Source organism: Oncorhynchus clarkii, chromosome 12 (assembly GCF_045791955.1).
Source record: "Oncorhynchus clarkii lewisi isolate Uvic-CL-2024 chromosome 12, UVic_Ocla_1.0, whole genome shotgun sequence".
NCBI classification, from domain to species: Eukaryota; Metazoa; Chordata; class Actinopteri; order Salmoniformes; family Salmonidae; genus Oncorhynchus; species Oncorhynchus clarkii.
In genome coordinates this window covers 55,310,273-55,327,996 of record NC_092158.1, presented here as the reverse complement: position 1 = coordinate 55,327,996, position 17,724 = coordinate 55,310,273, and the positions used below count along the sequence as shown (strand labels likewise).

Sequence of the window (17,724 nt, the reverse complement as noted above, 5' to 3'; positions counted from 1 at the left end):
TTTTTAATACATTTGCAAAAATGTCTAAAAGCCTGTTTTCACTTTGTCATTAAGGGGTATTGGGTGTAGATCAATGAGAAAAAAGGTTTTTGAATCCTTTCTGAATGCACTGTACATGCTTGTCCCTGTAACAGTAGCCCGTCTTCCTCCCTCTTCCACCTCCCGTCCGTATCCATTTTGTGAGAATTGGGAGGTCCATAAATCTCTGTCCCTGTCAGTGTGCAGGGAGGGAGCCGATTGGGAGGGGAGAGGATGAGCCCTCTAAGAGGCTGAGATCTGATTAGAGAGGGCACAATCACCGCGTGACACCGCCTCACTCACACATCACCCAGTGTGTGCATTCATTTAGGACTAATCCACGGCATCAAATTCAAGCCCCATCTCACAGAAGGAAGATCCTCTCTCCCAAAGGTTTGCTGACGGAAAAGAGATCCCAGTGGTACTGTAGTGTTCCCTCTCCGAGAGACAACATAGATAGAGGTCCATGGACGTTACGTTAGCTCTGCTCTAACGCCCTGTTCTAATTACTGCTCTGGTCTCACTCTCATGTCATCAATCAAAATAACACAATGAGAGGGTTTTCCTCTTTTCTAGATTTTATAATGCCTTTTTTTTACATCAGCAGTTGTCACAAAGTGCTTTACAGTAACCCAGCCTAGACCCCAAAGAGCAAAGCAGAAGTGAGGGGATTGGGGACTAAAATGGTGAAAGGAAGATACACGATGCGCCTCTCACGGTATCATAAAATAGGTTAAAGTGCACAGTTTACGTTTAGTCTTTTCTTCTAGTGGAGGATGTTAACAGTAGTAACAGGCAGAGGTAAACACAACGTGCATTAAAATACATGTTAAAAATGTATGAGTCATCAAATATTAATCTGAATGTCAAACAAGTAGCATCGGACCATCATGAGCAGAACAGCTTACCCCTGGACATTTCTATGAGTTCTTCCTGATTCCTATCGACATATTCCCTGCTCTAACTTGGACAGTGGATAGTGTACTCCAAAAAGTTAAAAAAATAAAGTCTAAGTCAATTATATGCTAAGGAAACAGTACATCTTAGGAAACAGTACTGTTTCTAAGGAAAACATTACATTTCTAAGGAAACAGTACATCTAAGGAAACAGTACTGTTTCTAAGGAAAACATTACATTTCTAAGGAAACAGTACATCTGAAACATCTGGGGATAAATAGCATTGCTGTTGTGATTCAAAGCTTTTCACTTAAAAATGCACAGTTGTCTGCAGCTATCCACATCTCCCATAACTCTGGACAACCTCCCAGACAGAACAGACAGTGTAGATGACAGTCATCTACATGGGGTAAATTTCACACCTTAAGTATTGAATTCAAAATAAAATAAATCTTAAAACGTGAAAAATAGTGAAGAATGTTTAAAAAAAAAAAGTGAAACTATGAATGTAAAAATCGATATCAATAGCAAACCAAAAATCTTGCAAGCAAATAATTTTAAATCGAGCGCAAACTTGAATTTTAAAGCAGTAACAAATTATTTGAAAACTAATGCCAAAATAGTCCAATTTTCTATTTAAATCCCTATCTATTAATTAATATGTTTACCTATCTAGTTACATGGTTTGTCATGAAAAGTATTATATAGATATGCTTCTAATGGAACACGCATGTGACAAATACGTCTCGCAACGTAATGGTGGTACAAATTACAATAGCTAATGTAAACACATCAGTGGCTATCCAATAATTATTGACACGTACAGTTTTTAAGTATGTTAGATTAGTTGGCTTGCTTAGTTGTTTGACTAGCTAGCCAAATAGAATGAATCGCCAGACTCCGCATGCCTGTAGCTAACCACTGCCAGCCGTAGTGAAAGGTTTGCCCGTATGTTTTTACTAAACCAAGTGATGTCACGTCCGAATAGGCCATTGTGATTTTAGACCCATGACGAATGTCTCCAGTTAGCTAGCTAGCTACATCATTGTATTTAGGCCAGGGACTCGTGTGTACACCACTTACTGATGGAAAAGAGACCTGGAATTGAATGTACACCACCTGGAATGGAATGAATGGAATGGTATCAAACACATAGTTTCCATATTTTTTATATCATTCCATTCACTCCATTCCAGCCATTATTATGAGTTGTCCTCCCCTCATCAGCTGCCTGTGAACTGCCGGGCAAGAGCATAGGCGAAATAGATTTAACAGTTGGTTGTTGGAAAATTTGAACTGAAAACTAATTTTGCATTAGTTTTCAAATCATTTGCTCTCGCTTTAAAATTATTTGCTTGCAATTTGTTTATTTTTATATCTCAACATCCATTATTGAACTTTTCCTCAAAAATATAACTTTTACATTTTGAACTTTATTTGTCATGTTTACGAATTTTTTGATTTTTGAAAACAATACTTAAGGTGTGAAATTTACCCCATACACCTATTTCATGTCATCTACTTCATCATAGACTGAGATGACATGAGCAGTCTTTATAGAGGTAAAGAGGCTATGTATGCCATGTGTTTTAGTAGTAATGGTAAGATGGAGACAGCAGTCTGGTGGCCTTGAGATCCTCTCCTTTCCCTCCCATACAAATGCAGGCCGACCTTATAATAGACACAGCCACAGACAGCAGACTGGGAGGATGGAGGGGGGGGGGTTGTAAATATTCTTCTGATGGATGAGAGAGGACGGTACCTGAATTATTTACACTCTGTGGTCCTTGGGGAGAAAGCACACAGGGGTGTGGATTTGGGGGGGGGGAGATAAGCTCCTGGTGAGTAGGTGGAGGGGGTTGGGGGGCAAGGGTTTGGTAGTTTGTAGGTCAGTGGGTGAGGCAGGGTCATTCACTCGGAAACAGGCTTAACCTGGGCTCTTAGTGATGGAGGAGGGGGGTTATTGGCAGCCATCAGCCCCCCTCCAGCCCTCATGCCCTTGAGAAGGTGATAGAAACGGCGATAGTAGTAATATGCTTTTATGGAGGAGATGTGGGGGAGGGGAGAACGTAATTTGTCTACATTGTTTTGCCTCAGAAATTGTATGATTTACTCATTATTCCCAATTAGATTGTGAGGAGTAATAAGAGACAATAATATGAGGAAAATCACTTCACCATTTGTCAATTGACTTTACATATTTTTTTAGGAATCGCAAATAAATTGAAAATAGATTCATGTGAAGCAGGGTAAGCTAATATGAATATGAACAACATATTGGGTGAAACCCATTATTGAAAACGAATATCTAGCATTTCTTGACTGATATTTTTTTTTTAAGAATTCAGATGAACCTGAATAAAAATATATATTATTTTACTCCTGCTGCTCACTTTCACCCGAGGCTCCTGTCTTCACCTCAGTACCTTCATACATCGAGGAGAAACGAGTGAGCTGTACACCTCAGAGCCTGTAACACGTACGTTTCTGTGAAAGCCTTCCGTTCCCTCCAGGACATGCAGCACTAGGAAGACTGCAGAACCCTACAGTATAGATCTTACAGTTACCCATATAGTGAAACGAGCAGGGTACGCTTCCCTCTGAGACAATGCAACAACACTTTCAGTATAAAGAATGGCACTGGTTAAGCCCTCCTGGAAAGAGCAGTAGTCTGGCCGCTTAGAGGTGAAGCAGATTAAAGAGAGAGAAAATGTTTTGGTCCTGCCTGGCTTTCACATGAGAGAATGGGAGAGAAAATGTTGAGTTAAGCTTGTCTTATGTGTTGCATTTGTCTGACGCCAATGTCATCTGCCTATCTGGTGGTTCAGCTTAATCCTATATGGTTATTTCAGCTCTCTCTCTCCTCTCACTGCCCAGCCCCTGATCCATCCGCGCATAAACTCAGCAAAAACATAAACGCCCCCTTTTTCAGGACCCTGTCTTTAAAAGATCATTCGTAAAAATCCAAATCCCTTAGCAGATCTTCATTATAAAGGGTTTAAACACTGTTTCCCATGAACCATAAACTATTAATGAACATGCACCTGTGGAACGGTCGTTAATACACTAACAGCTTACAGACGGTAGGCAATTAAGGTCACAGTTATGAAAACTTAGGACACTAAAGAGGCCTTTCTACGGACTTTGAAAAACACCAAAAGAAAGATGCCCAGGGTCCCTGCTCATCTGCATGAATTTTCCTTAGGCATGCTGCAAGGAAGCATGAGGACTGCAGATGTGGCCAGGGCAATAAATTGCAATGTCCGTACTGTGAGACGCCTAAGACAGCGCTACACAGAGACAGGACGGACAGCTGATCGTCCTTGCAGTGGCAGACCACGTGTAACAACACCTGCACAGGATCGGTACATCCGAACAACACACCTGCGGGACAGGTACAGGATGGCAACAACAACTGCCCGAGTTACACCAGGAACGCACAATCCCTCCATCAGTGCTCAGACTGTCCACAATAGGCTGAGAGAGGCTGGACTGAGGGCTTGTAGGTCTGTTGTAAAGGTAGGTCCTCACCAGACATCACCGGCAACAACGTTGCCTATGGGCACAAACCCACCGTCGCTGGACCAGACAGGACTGGCAAAAAGTGCTCTTCACTGACGAGTCAGGGTTTTGTCTCACCAGGGATGATGGTCAGATTCGTAGTTATCGTCAAGGGAATGAGCGTTACACCGAGTCCTGTACTCTGGACCGGGATCGATTTGGAGGGTCCATCTTGGTCTGGGGCGGTGTGTCACAGCATCATCAGACTGAGCTTGTTGTCATTGCAGGCAATCTCAACGCTGTGCATTACAGGGAAGACATCCTCCTCCCTCATGTGGTACCCTTCCTGCAGGCTCATCCTGACATGACCCTCCAGTATGACAATGCCACCAGCCATACTGCTCGTTCTGTGCGTGATTTCCAGCAAGACAGGAATGTCAATGTTCTGCCATGGCCAGCGAAGAGCCCGGATCTCAATCCCATTGAGCACGTCTGGGACCTGTTGGATCGGAGGGTGAGGGCTAGGGCCATTCCCCCCAGAAATGTTTGGGAACTTGCAGGTGCCTTGGTGGAAGAGTGGGGTAACATCTCACAGCAATAACTGGCACATCTGGTGCAGTCCATGAGGAGGAGATGCACTGCAGTACTTAATGCAGCTGATGGCCACACCAGATACTGACTGTTACTTTTGATTTTTACCCCCCCCCCCCCTGTTCAGGGACACATTATTCAATTTATGTTAGTCACATGTCTGTGGAACTTGTTCAGTTTATGTCTCAGTTGTTGAATCTTATGTTCATACACATTTTTACACATGTTAAGTTTGCTGAAAATAAATGCAGTTGACAGTGAGAGGACGTTTCTTTTTTTGCTGAGTTTATTTAGCTTTAGATAACAGAGGGGGCTGGGCTGGGCTCATCATGATTGCTCTGCTTACTGTTGCCTAACTCTTGATATAGCCCTGAATCAATGAATCAAAGTCATATGGAAATCAACATTGAAAAGCATAGAATCCTGTTTGTGCCTTTGCTTAGTGTTGCTATATTGCACATTTCAGTATTGCCATTTAAACAGGCAAAATGCATAGAGAACTAAACTTGAATTCTGAACAGCAAACAATCTGATTACAGTGCCTTGCGAAAGTATTCGGCCCCCTTGAACTTTGCGACCTTTTGCCACATTTCAGGCTTCAAACATAAAGATATAAAACTGTATTTTTTTGTGAAGAATCAACAACAAGTGGGACACAATCATGAAGTGGAACGACATTTATTGGATATTTCAAACTTTTTTAACAAATCAAAAACTGAAAAATTGTGCGTGCAAAATTATTCAGCCCCTTTACTTTCAGTGCAGCAAACTCTCTCCAGAAGTTCAGTGAGGATCTCTGAATGATCCAATGTTGACCTAAATGACTAATGATGATAAATACAATCCACCTGTGTGTAATCAAGTCTCTGTATAAATGCACCTGCACTGTGATAGTCTCAGAGGTCCATCAAAAGCGCAGAGAGCATCATGAAGAACAAGGAACACACCAGGCAGGTCCGAGATACTGTTGTGAAGAAGTTTAAAGCCGGATTTGGATACAAAACGATTTCCCAAGCTTTAAACATCCCAAGGAGCACTGTGCAAGCGATAATATTGAAATGGAAGGAGTATCAGACCACTGCAAATCTACCAAGACCTGGCCGTCCCTCTAAACTTTCAGCTCATACAAGGAGAAGACTGATCAGAGATGCAGCCAAGACGCCCATGATCACTCTGGATGAACTGCAGAGATCTACAGCTGAGGTGGGAGACTCTGTCCATTAGACAACAATCTGTCGTATATTGCACAAATCTGGCCTTTATGGAAGAGTGGCAAGAAGAAAGCCATTTCTTAAAGATATCCATAAAAAGTGTCGTTTAAAGTTTGCCACAAGCTACCTGGGAGACACACCAAACATGTGGAAGAAGGTGCTCTGGTCAGATGAAACCAAAATTGAACTTTTTGGCAACAATGCAAAACGATATGTTTGGCGTAAAAGCAACACAGCTCATCACATTGAACACACCATCCCCACTGTCAAACATGGTGGTGGCAGCATCATGGTTTGGGCCTGCTTTTCTTCAGCAGGGACAGGGAAGATGGTTCAAATTGATGGGAAGATGGATGGAGCCAAATACAGGACCATTCTGGAAGAAAACCTGATGGAGTCTGCAAAAGACCTGAGACTGGGACGGAGATTTGTCTTCCAACAAGACAATGATCCAAAACATAAAGCAAAATCTACAATGGAATGGTTCAAAAAGAAACATATCCAGGTGTTAGAATGGCCAAGTCAAAGTCCAGACATGAATCCAATCGAGAATCTGTGGAAAGAACTGAAAACTGCTGTTCACAAATGCTCTCCATCCAACCTCCCTGAGCTCAAGCTGTTTTGCAAGGAGGAATGGGAAAACATTTCAGTCTCTCGATGTGCAAAACTGATAGAGACATACCCCAAGCGACTTACAGCTGTAATCGCAGCAAAAGGTGGCGCTACAAAGTATTAACTTAAGGGGGCTGAATAATTTTGCACGCCCAATTTTTCAGTTTTTGATTTGTTAAAAAATTTGAAATATCCAATAAATGTTGTTTCACTTCATGATTGTGTCCCACTTGTTGTTGATTCTTCACAAAAAAATACAGTTTTATATCTTTATGTTTGAAGCCTGAAATGTGGCAAAAGGTCGCAAAGTTCAAGGGGGCCGAATACTTTCGCAAGGCACTGTACCTGCACTACTCTGACACCAGCAACCCCAATGCTTTATTCCACTGCTATAGGCTACAGCACAGACCCTAAACAATACAGCATAACCAGCCATAGGGAAAGCAGGATGAATTGTCTATAAGAGTGCGTGTCCTTTACATTTACAACCAACTTATAGGATTTTGAATGACCTTTTTTTATTTGAAACAATTACGATAGCCAATTAAAAATGAAAATAAGTAGCCATAATGTCTCTCTAAATGAATTACTGTGTCGTTATCAATAAATATTTAGGCTACTCGTGTGGTTGATATGAAATGGTCAACATAATGCTGTTTGTGATCTCTTGTTGTATACTGAACAAAATTATTAACGCAACATGCAACAATTTCAAAGATTTTACTGAGTTACAGTTCATATCAGGAAATCAGTAAATTTAAATAAATTCATTAGGCTCTAATCTAAAGAATTCACACGACTGGGCAGGGGTGCAGCCATGGGTGGGCCTTGGAGGGCATAGGCCCACCCACTGGGGAGCCAGGCACAGCCAATCAGAATGGGTTTTCCCCCACAAAATGACTTTATTACAGACAGATATACTCCCCCTGTGTGTAATGATCATGCTGTTTAAGTAGCTTCTTGATATGTCACACCTGCCAGGTGGATGGATTATCTTGGCTAAGGAGAAATTCTCACTAACAGGGATGTAAACAAATTTGTACACTAAATTTGAAAGAAAAATGTTTTCTGTGCATATTGAACATTTCTGGGATTTTTTATTTCAGCTCATGAAACATGGGACCAACACTTTACATGTTGCGTTTATATTTTTGTTCAGTGTACTTGGCCAGAGGGATAAACCTATTTCCCTGTGTGAACTCCCCGGGATAATCTCAATTGCGTCCTCCTCGCATTCTCTCTCCTCGCTCCCTTCCCTAAACACATTGGAGAAGGTCAAAGGGGAGGGTCCTCTGGCTTTCTCATCCAATGGGTTTTGAGAAGGAGGCGAGGAGAGAGAAGATAGAGGACACGAGGAGAATGGGATTTAGATTCTCCCACCGAGTCTCCTCTGACCCGTTTCTCATGCATCGGGATGTGCGTAGCTTCAGTGATTCATTCGGAATACACAGACATCCGTGACTGCATTGTGTATTCTCCAATATCTGACCTTCTCAATATATAATGCAACGCTATAGGCTAATGCCAAACAACAATTCATTCTACATAGCTTAACACTTTTTTTCTGAGAAAGAGACTGTACAGACTCATAGCTATGACAACTCAGCATTGCCGCGGGAAGTAGTCGTGCTGATGCACTAATCACAATAAATAAATACAATTATTTATATACATTAAAAAAAAATAGTTTACCAAATTAGTGCACTAGGCCTTTATTACTCCTGCATGAAAATAATCGTCAGCAGAGCGGGAGAACCCCCCCAAGGACCTTACATGTTCTGTTTCGAGGCGAATTGGCTCTGGCAGCCAACACAGCCAAATACTCCATCTAAACGTGAATTGAATCTCAATTGCAGTACGGTTCGAGAAACATAAATCCCCCGACTTTCAAATCACATCAAAATGATTTCACAAACGCTAAATGTGTACTGTTTTAACCGATGTTAACACAGTAGCAGCTGGCAGTATTTGTTTTATGTGACAACATGTTAGTGCCGTCCGTTTTCAGTTTGAAGACAGGTGTTCCGGGACGCAGATAAATAATTACCACAGGTACACCTCCTTCCTATGTGTTTGCCATAAATAAGCTCTGTAACATGGAAATATGGTCTTATGGGAACCCCAACCCTATAAACATGTAGTAATTTAACCTTTGTTTTTTATTAAATGATGTATCGCTTATATGAACGATTTAGGGCTACGTTTCCAAAAGGCCTATGTTTCCAAAACCGTACCGTGTCTTGGCTCTTAAAAAAACTCCCCCATTGATAATATACTATCGTCAATAGGCGCTAAAGTTACGTACTTAGGTCCATGAGGTACCATAGAGCATGCTTTTGTAGAACAGTTGATGGCACAGTGAGCTACTGGTCAGAAGGTAGAAGGTGGGAGATTCGAGCTACACTCCTTGCATCCTTTCATTACAATACCTTCAGTTGCATAGTTGTGGTCCCGGAGGAAGCTGTTGTTTATTTTGCGGGTGTCGATTTCTTCATCCATTTGTGACACTTATTTTGTAAACCAGAAACAGAGAAACAAGTATCCATGGTCCTGAAACATCGCTTCAGCACAGGGTCGGCGCAAGCTGCGCGCTTTTCGTCATGATTAGACCCTTTCCAGAAATAAGAATGTGGAAAAGAGGCAGAAACCTCAACGTTTGCTCCTGAACGAATAAATAACCGTTCGATACAATATCATAGGAGGAAAAAGCCTGTCCCTTTCGAGACGACCGTTGAGTCGTCGGTTGTCTGCCAATAATAGGCTCAGATTAAAGTGGCAGAAAACGAACTATAAAACTGACAGCAAGAAAATAGCTGCGCATTACGTCTCCACTGTCAGAAGCGCAATACAACAGTCCAGAAATCAGAGCAGGGTGTGTGAGCTGGTTCTTATTTTGCTCCAGTCTGCTTGCATCGCAGCGTCGGTTTCCTCTTGGATCACCCCGTTTCGCCTCGACGTGTCGCTCTGCCGCCAAACCTCACCGGGTGCTTCACTGCCAGCCTGCTGTTGCCACTGCCCATTCGCGCATTGCGTTACTGGCTCCGCCCCGACAGCTTGCCTCTGTCGACCTGCGTCAGCATCACATATTAGATTTTTGTTGATCAACAAACATACAATATATCGATGCCCTTCAAATCCTTTCTGATAATTGTTACCCCAAAAAGTGTGTGTGTGTGTGTGTGCCTGCCTGTCTGCTTGTTTTTTTTATTTTTTTATTTCACCTTTATTTAACCAGGTAGGCTAGTTGAGAACAAGTTCTCATTTGCAACTGCGCCCTGGCCAAGATAAAGCATAGCAGTGTGAACAGACTGCACAGAGTTACACATGGAGTAAACAATTAACAAGTCAATAATACAGTAGAAAAAAGGAGAGTCTATATACATTGTGTGCAAAAGGCATGAGGAGGTAGGCGAATAATTACAATTTTGCAGATTAACACTGGAGTGATAAATGATCAGATGGTCATGTACAGGTGGTGTGCAAAAGAGCAGAAAATAAAATAAATAAAAACAGTATGGGGATGAGGTAGGTAAAAATGGGTGGGCTATTTACCGATAGACTATGTACAGCTGCAGCGACGGTTAGCTGCTCAGATAGCAGATGTTTGAAGTTGGTGTGGGAGATAAAAGTCTCCAACTTCAGCGATTTTTGCAATTCGTTCCAGTCACAGGCAGCAGAGAACTGGAACGAAAGGTGGCCAAATGAGGTGTTGGCTTTAGGGATGATCAGTGAGATACACCTGCTGGAGCGCGTGTTACGGGTGGGTGTTGCCATCGTGACCAGTGAACTGAGATAAGGCGGAGCTTTACCTAGCATGGACTTGTAGATGACCTGGAGCCAGTGGGTCTGGCGACGAATATGTAGCGAGGGCCAGCCGACTAGAGCATACAGGTCGCAGTGGTGGGTGGTATAAGGTGCTTTAGTGACAAAACGGATGGCACTGTGATAAACTGCATCCAGTTTGCTGAGTAGAGTGTTGGAAGCAATTTTGTAGATGACATCGCCGAAGTCGAGGATCGGTAGGATAGTCAGTTTTACTAGGGTAAATTTGGCGGCGTGAGTGAAGGAGGCTTTGTTGCGGAATAGAAAGCCGACTCTAGATTTGATTTTCGATTGGAGATGTTTGATATGAGTCTGGAAGGAGAGTTTACAGTCTAGCCAGACACCTAGGTACTTATAGATGTCCACATATTCAAGGTCGGAACCATCCAGGGTGGTGATGTTAGTCAGGCATGCGGGTGCAGGCAGCGAACGGTTGAAAAGCATGCATTTGGTTTTACTAGCGTTTAAGAGCAGTTGGAGGCCACGGAAGGAGTGTTGTATGGCATTGAAGCTCGTTTGGAGGTTAGATAGCACAGTGTCCAAGGACGGGCCGACACTGTAATTTCCCCTAGTTGGGTTTGGGCATGGTGGTGTTGGTGGCTGTGGCTGTCAGAGACCTCCCCCTACCCATCCTGCCCCTACATGTTAAATAATCTGTGCTGTAGGATCATGTTTTAACAGCCCACTGCCCTTCAGCTAGGTCTGGATAAAATCACAGCCATTATCTACATCCCCAAATGATGAAGGTTACTGATGCATGCCATGAAAATAAGTTCCATCCACCCCATTTATGACCAGTTGACTATACCCCAATCCAATTGTCTCCATTGTCATGGTTCTCCGTACCATGACAAACCATTCCCCTCAACCCCTAATCCTTTTAATAAGGAGATAGTCCTCACCAACCCCTGAATAATCTGGGTTCACATTCACTCTAAATGGTATAGAATCTGTCTTTGCCGTCATGGGGTTTGAACAAACTGTTATGATAATTCTATTTGGGCCTGAGGGGTATAAGCAACAGGAAGAGGGAATTAAAAAGGCATTGATTTTCTCCAGAATCACCACACTGGGATGTGCTCTATTACTGGGAGACTGGGAGACTGCATTAGAGAGGCCTTCTGATGGATGACATTAACAGGCAGAGCTCATTGCTGTCCTTGGGAAGGAGGAGGGCTTAGATGTATTATTATTCTGTATGCAGACAGGCACACACACACACACACACACACACACACACACACACACACACACACACACACACACACACACACACACACACACACACACACACACACACACACACACACACACACAAGGGGTTCTAAGGGGCTTGCAGAAATACCATTTTATTCTGCAATGATACTGTAGGGGGTGGAAATAGCCTTGAGGAAGCCAAGACTGAGATCAATAATCTGACTGCTTTAATTAAAGCTTCTGCGTCCAGGACACACAACCACAGCAGCAGTCTGTTGACTGAAACCTCTCTCTACTGGCCTGTTCACTGTAAAATATACCACCGACCAAACCCATTTCCAATCCAAAGCCTCTGTATTATGGTGGTGATGGTTGAGAGAAACATACATTACACGACCAAAAGTATGTGGACACCTGCTCATCGAACATCACATTCCAAAATCATGGGCATTAATATGGAGTTGGTCCCTACTTTGCTGCTATAAGAGCCTCCGCTCTTCTGTGAAGGCTTTCCACTAGTTGTTGGAACATAGCTGCGGGGACTTGCTTCCACTCAGCGACAAGAGCATTAGTGAGGTCGGGCACTGATGTTGGAAGATTAGGCTTGGCTCGCAGTCGGCATTCCAATTCATCCCAAAGGTGTTCGATTGAGGTTACGGCTCTGTGCAGGCCAGTCAAGTTCTTCCACACCGATCTCGACAAACTATTTCTGTATGGACCTCGCTTGTGCACGGGGGCAATGTCATGCTGGAACAGGACAGGGCCTTCCCCAAACTGTTGCCACAAAGTTGGAAGCACAGAATCGTCTAGAATGTCATTGTATGCTGTAGCGTTAAGATTTCTCTTCCCTGGATCTAAAACAGCCCCACACCATTATTCCTCCTCCACCAAACTTTACAGTTGACACTATGCATTGGGGCAGGTAGTGTTCTCCTTATTCATCCGTCGGACTGCCAGTCGGTGAAGCCTGATTCATCTCTCCAGAGAACGCGTTTCCACTGCTCCAGAGTCCAATGGCGGCGAGCTTCTACACCACTCCAGCCGACGCTTAGCATTGCGTATGGTGATCTTAGGCTTGTGTGCGGCTGCTCGGCCATGGAAACCCATTTCATGAAGCTCCTGACAAGCAGTTATTGTGCTGACCTTGCTTCCAGATGCAGTTTGGAACTCGGCAGTGAGTGTTGCAACCGATACAGGCAATTTTTACATGCTACGCGCTTCAGCAATCGGTGGTCCCGTTCTGAGGGCTTCTCTGGCCTACCACTTCGCGGCTGAGCTGTTGTGAGCGTGTTCGTGTTTGCGCGCACTGTGCACACACACAGAAGTGTGATCTCCGAATAATCATTACATCGGTCATTGGGAGTGCATATTGCAGAGTATTCCAGCACAACACTTGTATTAGCATCCCTCCTCTCATAATAGGACACCTGCTTCTAAGCTGTGAGAACCACAGCGCCACTCATCGAAAACACACAGACAATAATTACCTAATTATAACACACAATCGCTCTTGTGGATGCCGTGGTAATTGCATGACCTGGGGAAGGAGCCTGATTGGAACACGCAGGGCTGTCCTCCACGGAGAGCATGGCCAGGGTCTGCCTCCAAATTGTCTCTGACGTTCAACCTGCCCCCTGTGCCCACCTGGCTCCTGGCTGCTGCTGCAGTGGCTTATGGGGGAATACTCCCCTGATGTGCTGTGTTCCCTCTCTCCCATCCCCCCTCTCTCACTCCGTCACCCCATAACCCTCCTCCAACCACATCAAGCCCAGCGCCGCCACCTCGGTCAGTGTGCTCTGTTCACCCAGGAGAGGTAGCTAGCGCCACAGCTCCACGGGCCTAGTTGTGCAGTGCTATGGTTACTAGCCATCCATCCTGCCCTTACGCACTGGAGCCCTGTGCATCTATGGGAACAGAAAACGTTGCGCATGTCTTAATGACCTCACAGTCCCTATAGAGGGACACAAAGCACGGCGAGTAGAGCGATCACTACATAAAACACAGCGAGACTCGCGATCCAGACTAGCCATATACAAGCACTAATGGAGCAGACGAGAAAAGAAAGGAGAGCTCCTCTTCTTAAACAACACACATCCGTGATTACAAATGCAGAGCACAAAGTGGTAGACTCTGGGTGGCCTAATTGAATTCATAGCAAATAGGATTGAGCCATACGCCGATCTGGCCAGCTGCCACGGTGAAGAGGTGCAGAGGGACACGTTCGCCTGCAGCTGGAGAACCTGCAAGTCCTGTGATGGAAAGCACCCTGCCAACTCCAAATGAAATAACCACTCCTGATAGGCCAGCTCTGGATCTGAACTTACTGACCTGAAATCAGTTTACAGAGTCACTGTACTGTATAGAAAAATGTGTTGCAACAAGACCTCACCGACTGCAGAACTGTCAAAACTGCCCTCCTGAATTCCTGAGGCCATGATTTTGTGGGTTTGATTGGTGATGTTTTCTCCTCAGGTAGTGAGGTTTTAGAGGTTGCCTTATGGAGAATGAATTAGCTACGAGAGGGGAATTATTTTGAAAATAAGTTCTGTCAAGCCCCTGTCGACTCAGACACCTCGATATGCTCCACAAACTGCTGTTTGGAAGAGAGCCAACTCGTCTATTTTAGGCACGGGGTTTGGAGCTGCAAGGTAGAGTAAAATAGAAGACAGGAAGGAGAGGGTGAGAGAGGGTGGAGGAGATGCACGGTGAACAAAAATATAGGTCACACACTCACAGGATGGAAAATGGATTTAGTGAGAAACAGCCAGAATGAGATGGACTGAGAGAGAGAGAGAGAGAGAGATAGAGAAAGAGATGCAGTAGTCATCATGTTTTAAGAAGGACTATTAGATTATCCTCCTACAGGCTGCTTTTAATCCGCTCTCCCCCAGCCTGACCTTTATCTTCTCTCTCTCTCTCTCTCTCTCTCTCACACTCTCTCTCTCTCTCTCCTCTCTATCTCTTCTCTCTCTCTCACTCACTCTCTCTCTCTCTCTCTCTCTCTCTCTCTCTCTCTCCTCTCTATCTCTTCTCTCTCTCTCACTCACTCTCTCACTCACTCTCTCTCTCTCTCTCTCTCTCTCTCTCTCTCTCTCACACTCTCTCTCTCTCTCTCCTCTCTATCTCTTCTCTCTCTCTCACTCACTCTCTCTCTCTCTCTCTCTCTCTCTCCTCTCTACCTCTTCACTCACTCTCTCTCTCTCTCTCTCTCTCTCTCTCTCTCTCTCTCTCTCTCTCTCTCTCTCTCTCTCTCTCTCTCTCTCTCTATCTCTCCTCTCTCTATCTCTCTCTCGCTCTCTAGCTCTATCTCTATATCTCTCTCTTTCTCTCTCTCTCTCTCTCGCTCACTCTCTCTCCTCTCTCTCTCTCTCACTCTCTCTCTCTCTCTCTCTCTCTCTCTCTCTATCTCTCTCTGTCTCTCTCTCTTATTTTAAACCTAGTCCTCTCACTTATTTTAGTCCTGGGCTGGGATCAATAAAACCATAAAATCCATAAAATAACATGGCATTGGTTTGATATCGCTGTGAAACACAGTTCTGTGTGTCACGCCCTGACCGTAGAGAGCTTTATATGTCTCTATTTTGGTTTCATCAGGGTGTGATTTGGGTGGGCATTCTATGTCCCGGGTGTGGTTCTCAATCAGAGGCAGCTGTCTATCGTTGTCTCTGATTGAGAACCATACTTAGGTAGCCTTTTTCCCATCTGTATTTGTGGGTTGTTGTCCATGTATATTTGCCTGTGAGCACTACGTTGGCTTCACGGTTTCCTTTTGATGTTTATTGTTTTGTTGGCGACATCTTATAATAAAGACGTATGTACGCTCACCACGCTGCGCTTTGGTCTACTGTTTCCACCTGAGACGACCGTGACACTGTGTAGGCCTACATGTTGGACACTAAATCAAGAAGATAAAATGTCAAATAATTCAGACATTATTTATGACCATACCAAGTCATAATACCAGCACACATTTCTGATGCACGGCTAAAAGGACATGGCTTTTCCCTACAGCCTAGTCCTGTGTACTGTTCATGTGACAGAGGAAGTACATCTGATTGGTCTTTTCCCTACAGCCTAGTTCTGTGTACTGTTCATGTGACAGAGGAAGTACATCTGATTGGTCTTTTCCCTATAGCCTAGTCCTGTATACTGTTCATGTGACAGAGGACATGTACTGTATCTGTGATCCATCCAGATCAGATGATGACAGAGTGACCTGTCCCACGGTCCTCATGCGCTCTCTAATCTCGGAAATCGCTCACTGGGTGGCGTGACACGCCAGACGCGACATTCATCGTCAATACATCTGACTTATTGACAGCTGTCACTTCGGCCCAGCGTGACCAGTCCAGTCCTACCCTTTGTTCTCTTCATTTCTTATTCAATGTGAGCCCAGAAATCAATAGCCAAAGCCTAATCCTTTAGAAAACCCTCCCCCGAACTCAAAGGTCTCTGTGTCACCTTAATGAATTTATAGGAAAGTGACACACACTTCCTGTTGCGCAAAAAAAAATGAGAAAAGCAAGGCAGTTTAAAAAAAAACCCGGGGAAAGATTACTTAAAGGCAGCAATACATTTCAGGTAAAGATCTCCGGCTCTATTTCGTCAATGAAGCTGAAATGCGCTTCAGCTCATAAACAGCGGCCGTTCTGGTCATGTCGCCTCAACGCCTCATTAAACCCCTCCACCGCTTCCTCCCCGGTTACATTCGCAATGACTTGCGGTACCTAGTAGGCAAAATACTAGGTAATCGATCCAAATTACATTAAGGCTTGTGACAGATTGACTCCAACACAAAATAAGCAGGTTCATGCTTCCCCTATTTGGTCTATTTATAGACGACCAGGACAGGAAATGAAGGCAAGTGAGGACACCAGCAGATGAACCGAGACAATTGAACTGCATGACTTAACCTTTTGTTTCAACCGTTTTTTGTTGTTGTTGTTGATCAATCTCTGACTAAATTACACCCTCTCTGTGAAAGAACACACGCGTGTTGCAAGGACTGGCAGTAGACCAGATAGCGTCAGACGCTCGTCTATCAAAAGGCCCAGGAGGACTTGATGCACGGCATTTGATCTCGAATGAAAACCTCCCTCCATCAGCTGTGTGCCATAGCCAACGGAAAAAAACTCCCCCGGTTCTTTTACTGTCCAGGGCGGTGTCTCAAAATCACACCACATCTATGACAGTGGTAGTGAACCTGTGGCAGTGATGTCCATCACCTGTGAACAGGACTCGGGGGGGGGGGGAATCCAGGAGGACGAGTTAGTAAATGCTTCGTGCCAGACAGACACAGGCAGCTCCCTAGACACCCAGCAGACACTTCGGCCCCTCTCCAACTGCAGCACAGAACACTGAACCTCCACAAATAGAACATGTGCACATCATGTCTGAGCCTAAACAGAACAGGATTTCATCTTTCCTATTCTGTAATTCCCTTTGACTCGACGATTCTACAGAGCACTAGGCTAGGCTAAGCTGTCCAAATATTCAATCAGGATCCTGACTAAAGCTTCCAGAGGGGAACGGTGGTGGTACTGTGCTGACTGGTAGAGCACGCTGGGAAATGTTCTCATCGCGGAGTCCCTGGGAACTCAAGCATAAGGACAGGAACTTACTTGAGATGTTTTAAAGCTTTGAAGTGAGTTAAATCATGGAGAGTGTTGGATCAAATTAGGATCTACATCTACAATATAGTGGTTATATCCCCACTGTTGAGAGGGAGGGTGACACACACAGAGACAGACAGAGACACAGAGACAGACAGAGAGAGACACAGAGACAGACAGAGAGAGACACAGAGACAAACAAAGAGGAGAGACAAAGAGAGAGATAGAGAGAAAGAGAAACAGAGAGAGACACAGAGACCGA

At 44.2% G+C, this 17,724-nt stretch overlaps 1 protein-coding gene across 2 annotated transcripts in view; it reads right to left on the bottom strand.

Moving 5' to 3' along the window:
- The window catches only part of LOC139420823 (serine/threonine-protein phosphatase 2A 55 kDa regulatory subunit B beta isoform), a 109,295-nt gene that overhangs the window by 47,873 nt on the left and 43,698 nt on the right, over nt 1–17,724 (bottom strand). The window contains exon 1 of one of the 2 annotated variants that reach the window (XM_071171141.1): nt 9,261–9,825. The exons of the other annotated variant lie outside the window; for it this stretch is intronic. Coding sequence (XP_071027242.1) covers nt 9,261–9,330 — 70 coding nt within the window. The 5' untranslated portion in view covers nt 9,331–9,825. Of the gene's footprint in view, nt 1–9,260; nt 9,826–17,724 lie in introns of those variants that run through there. 2 annotated transcript variants of the gene reach the window in all.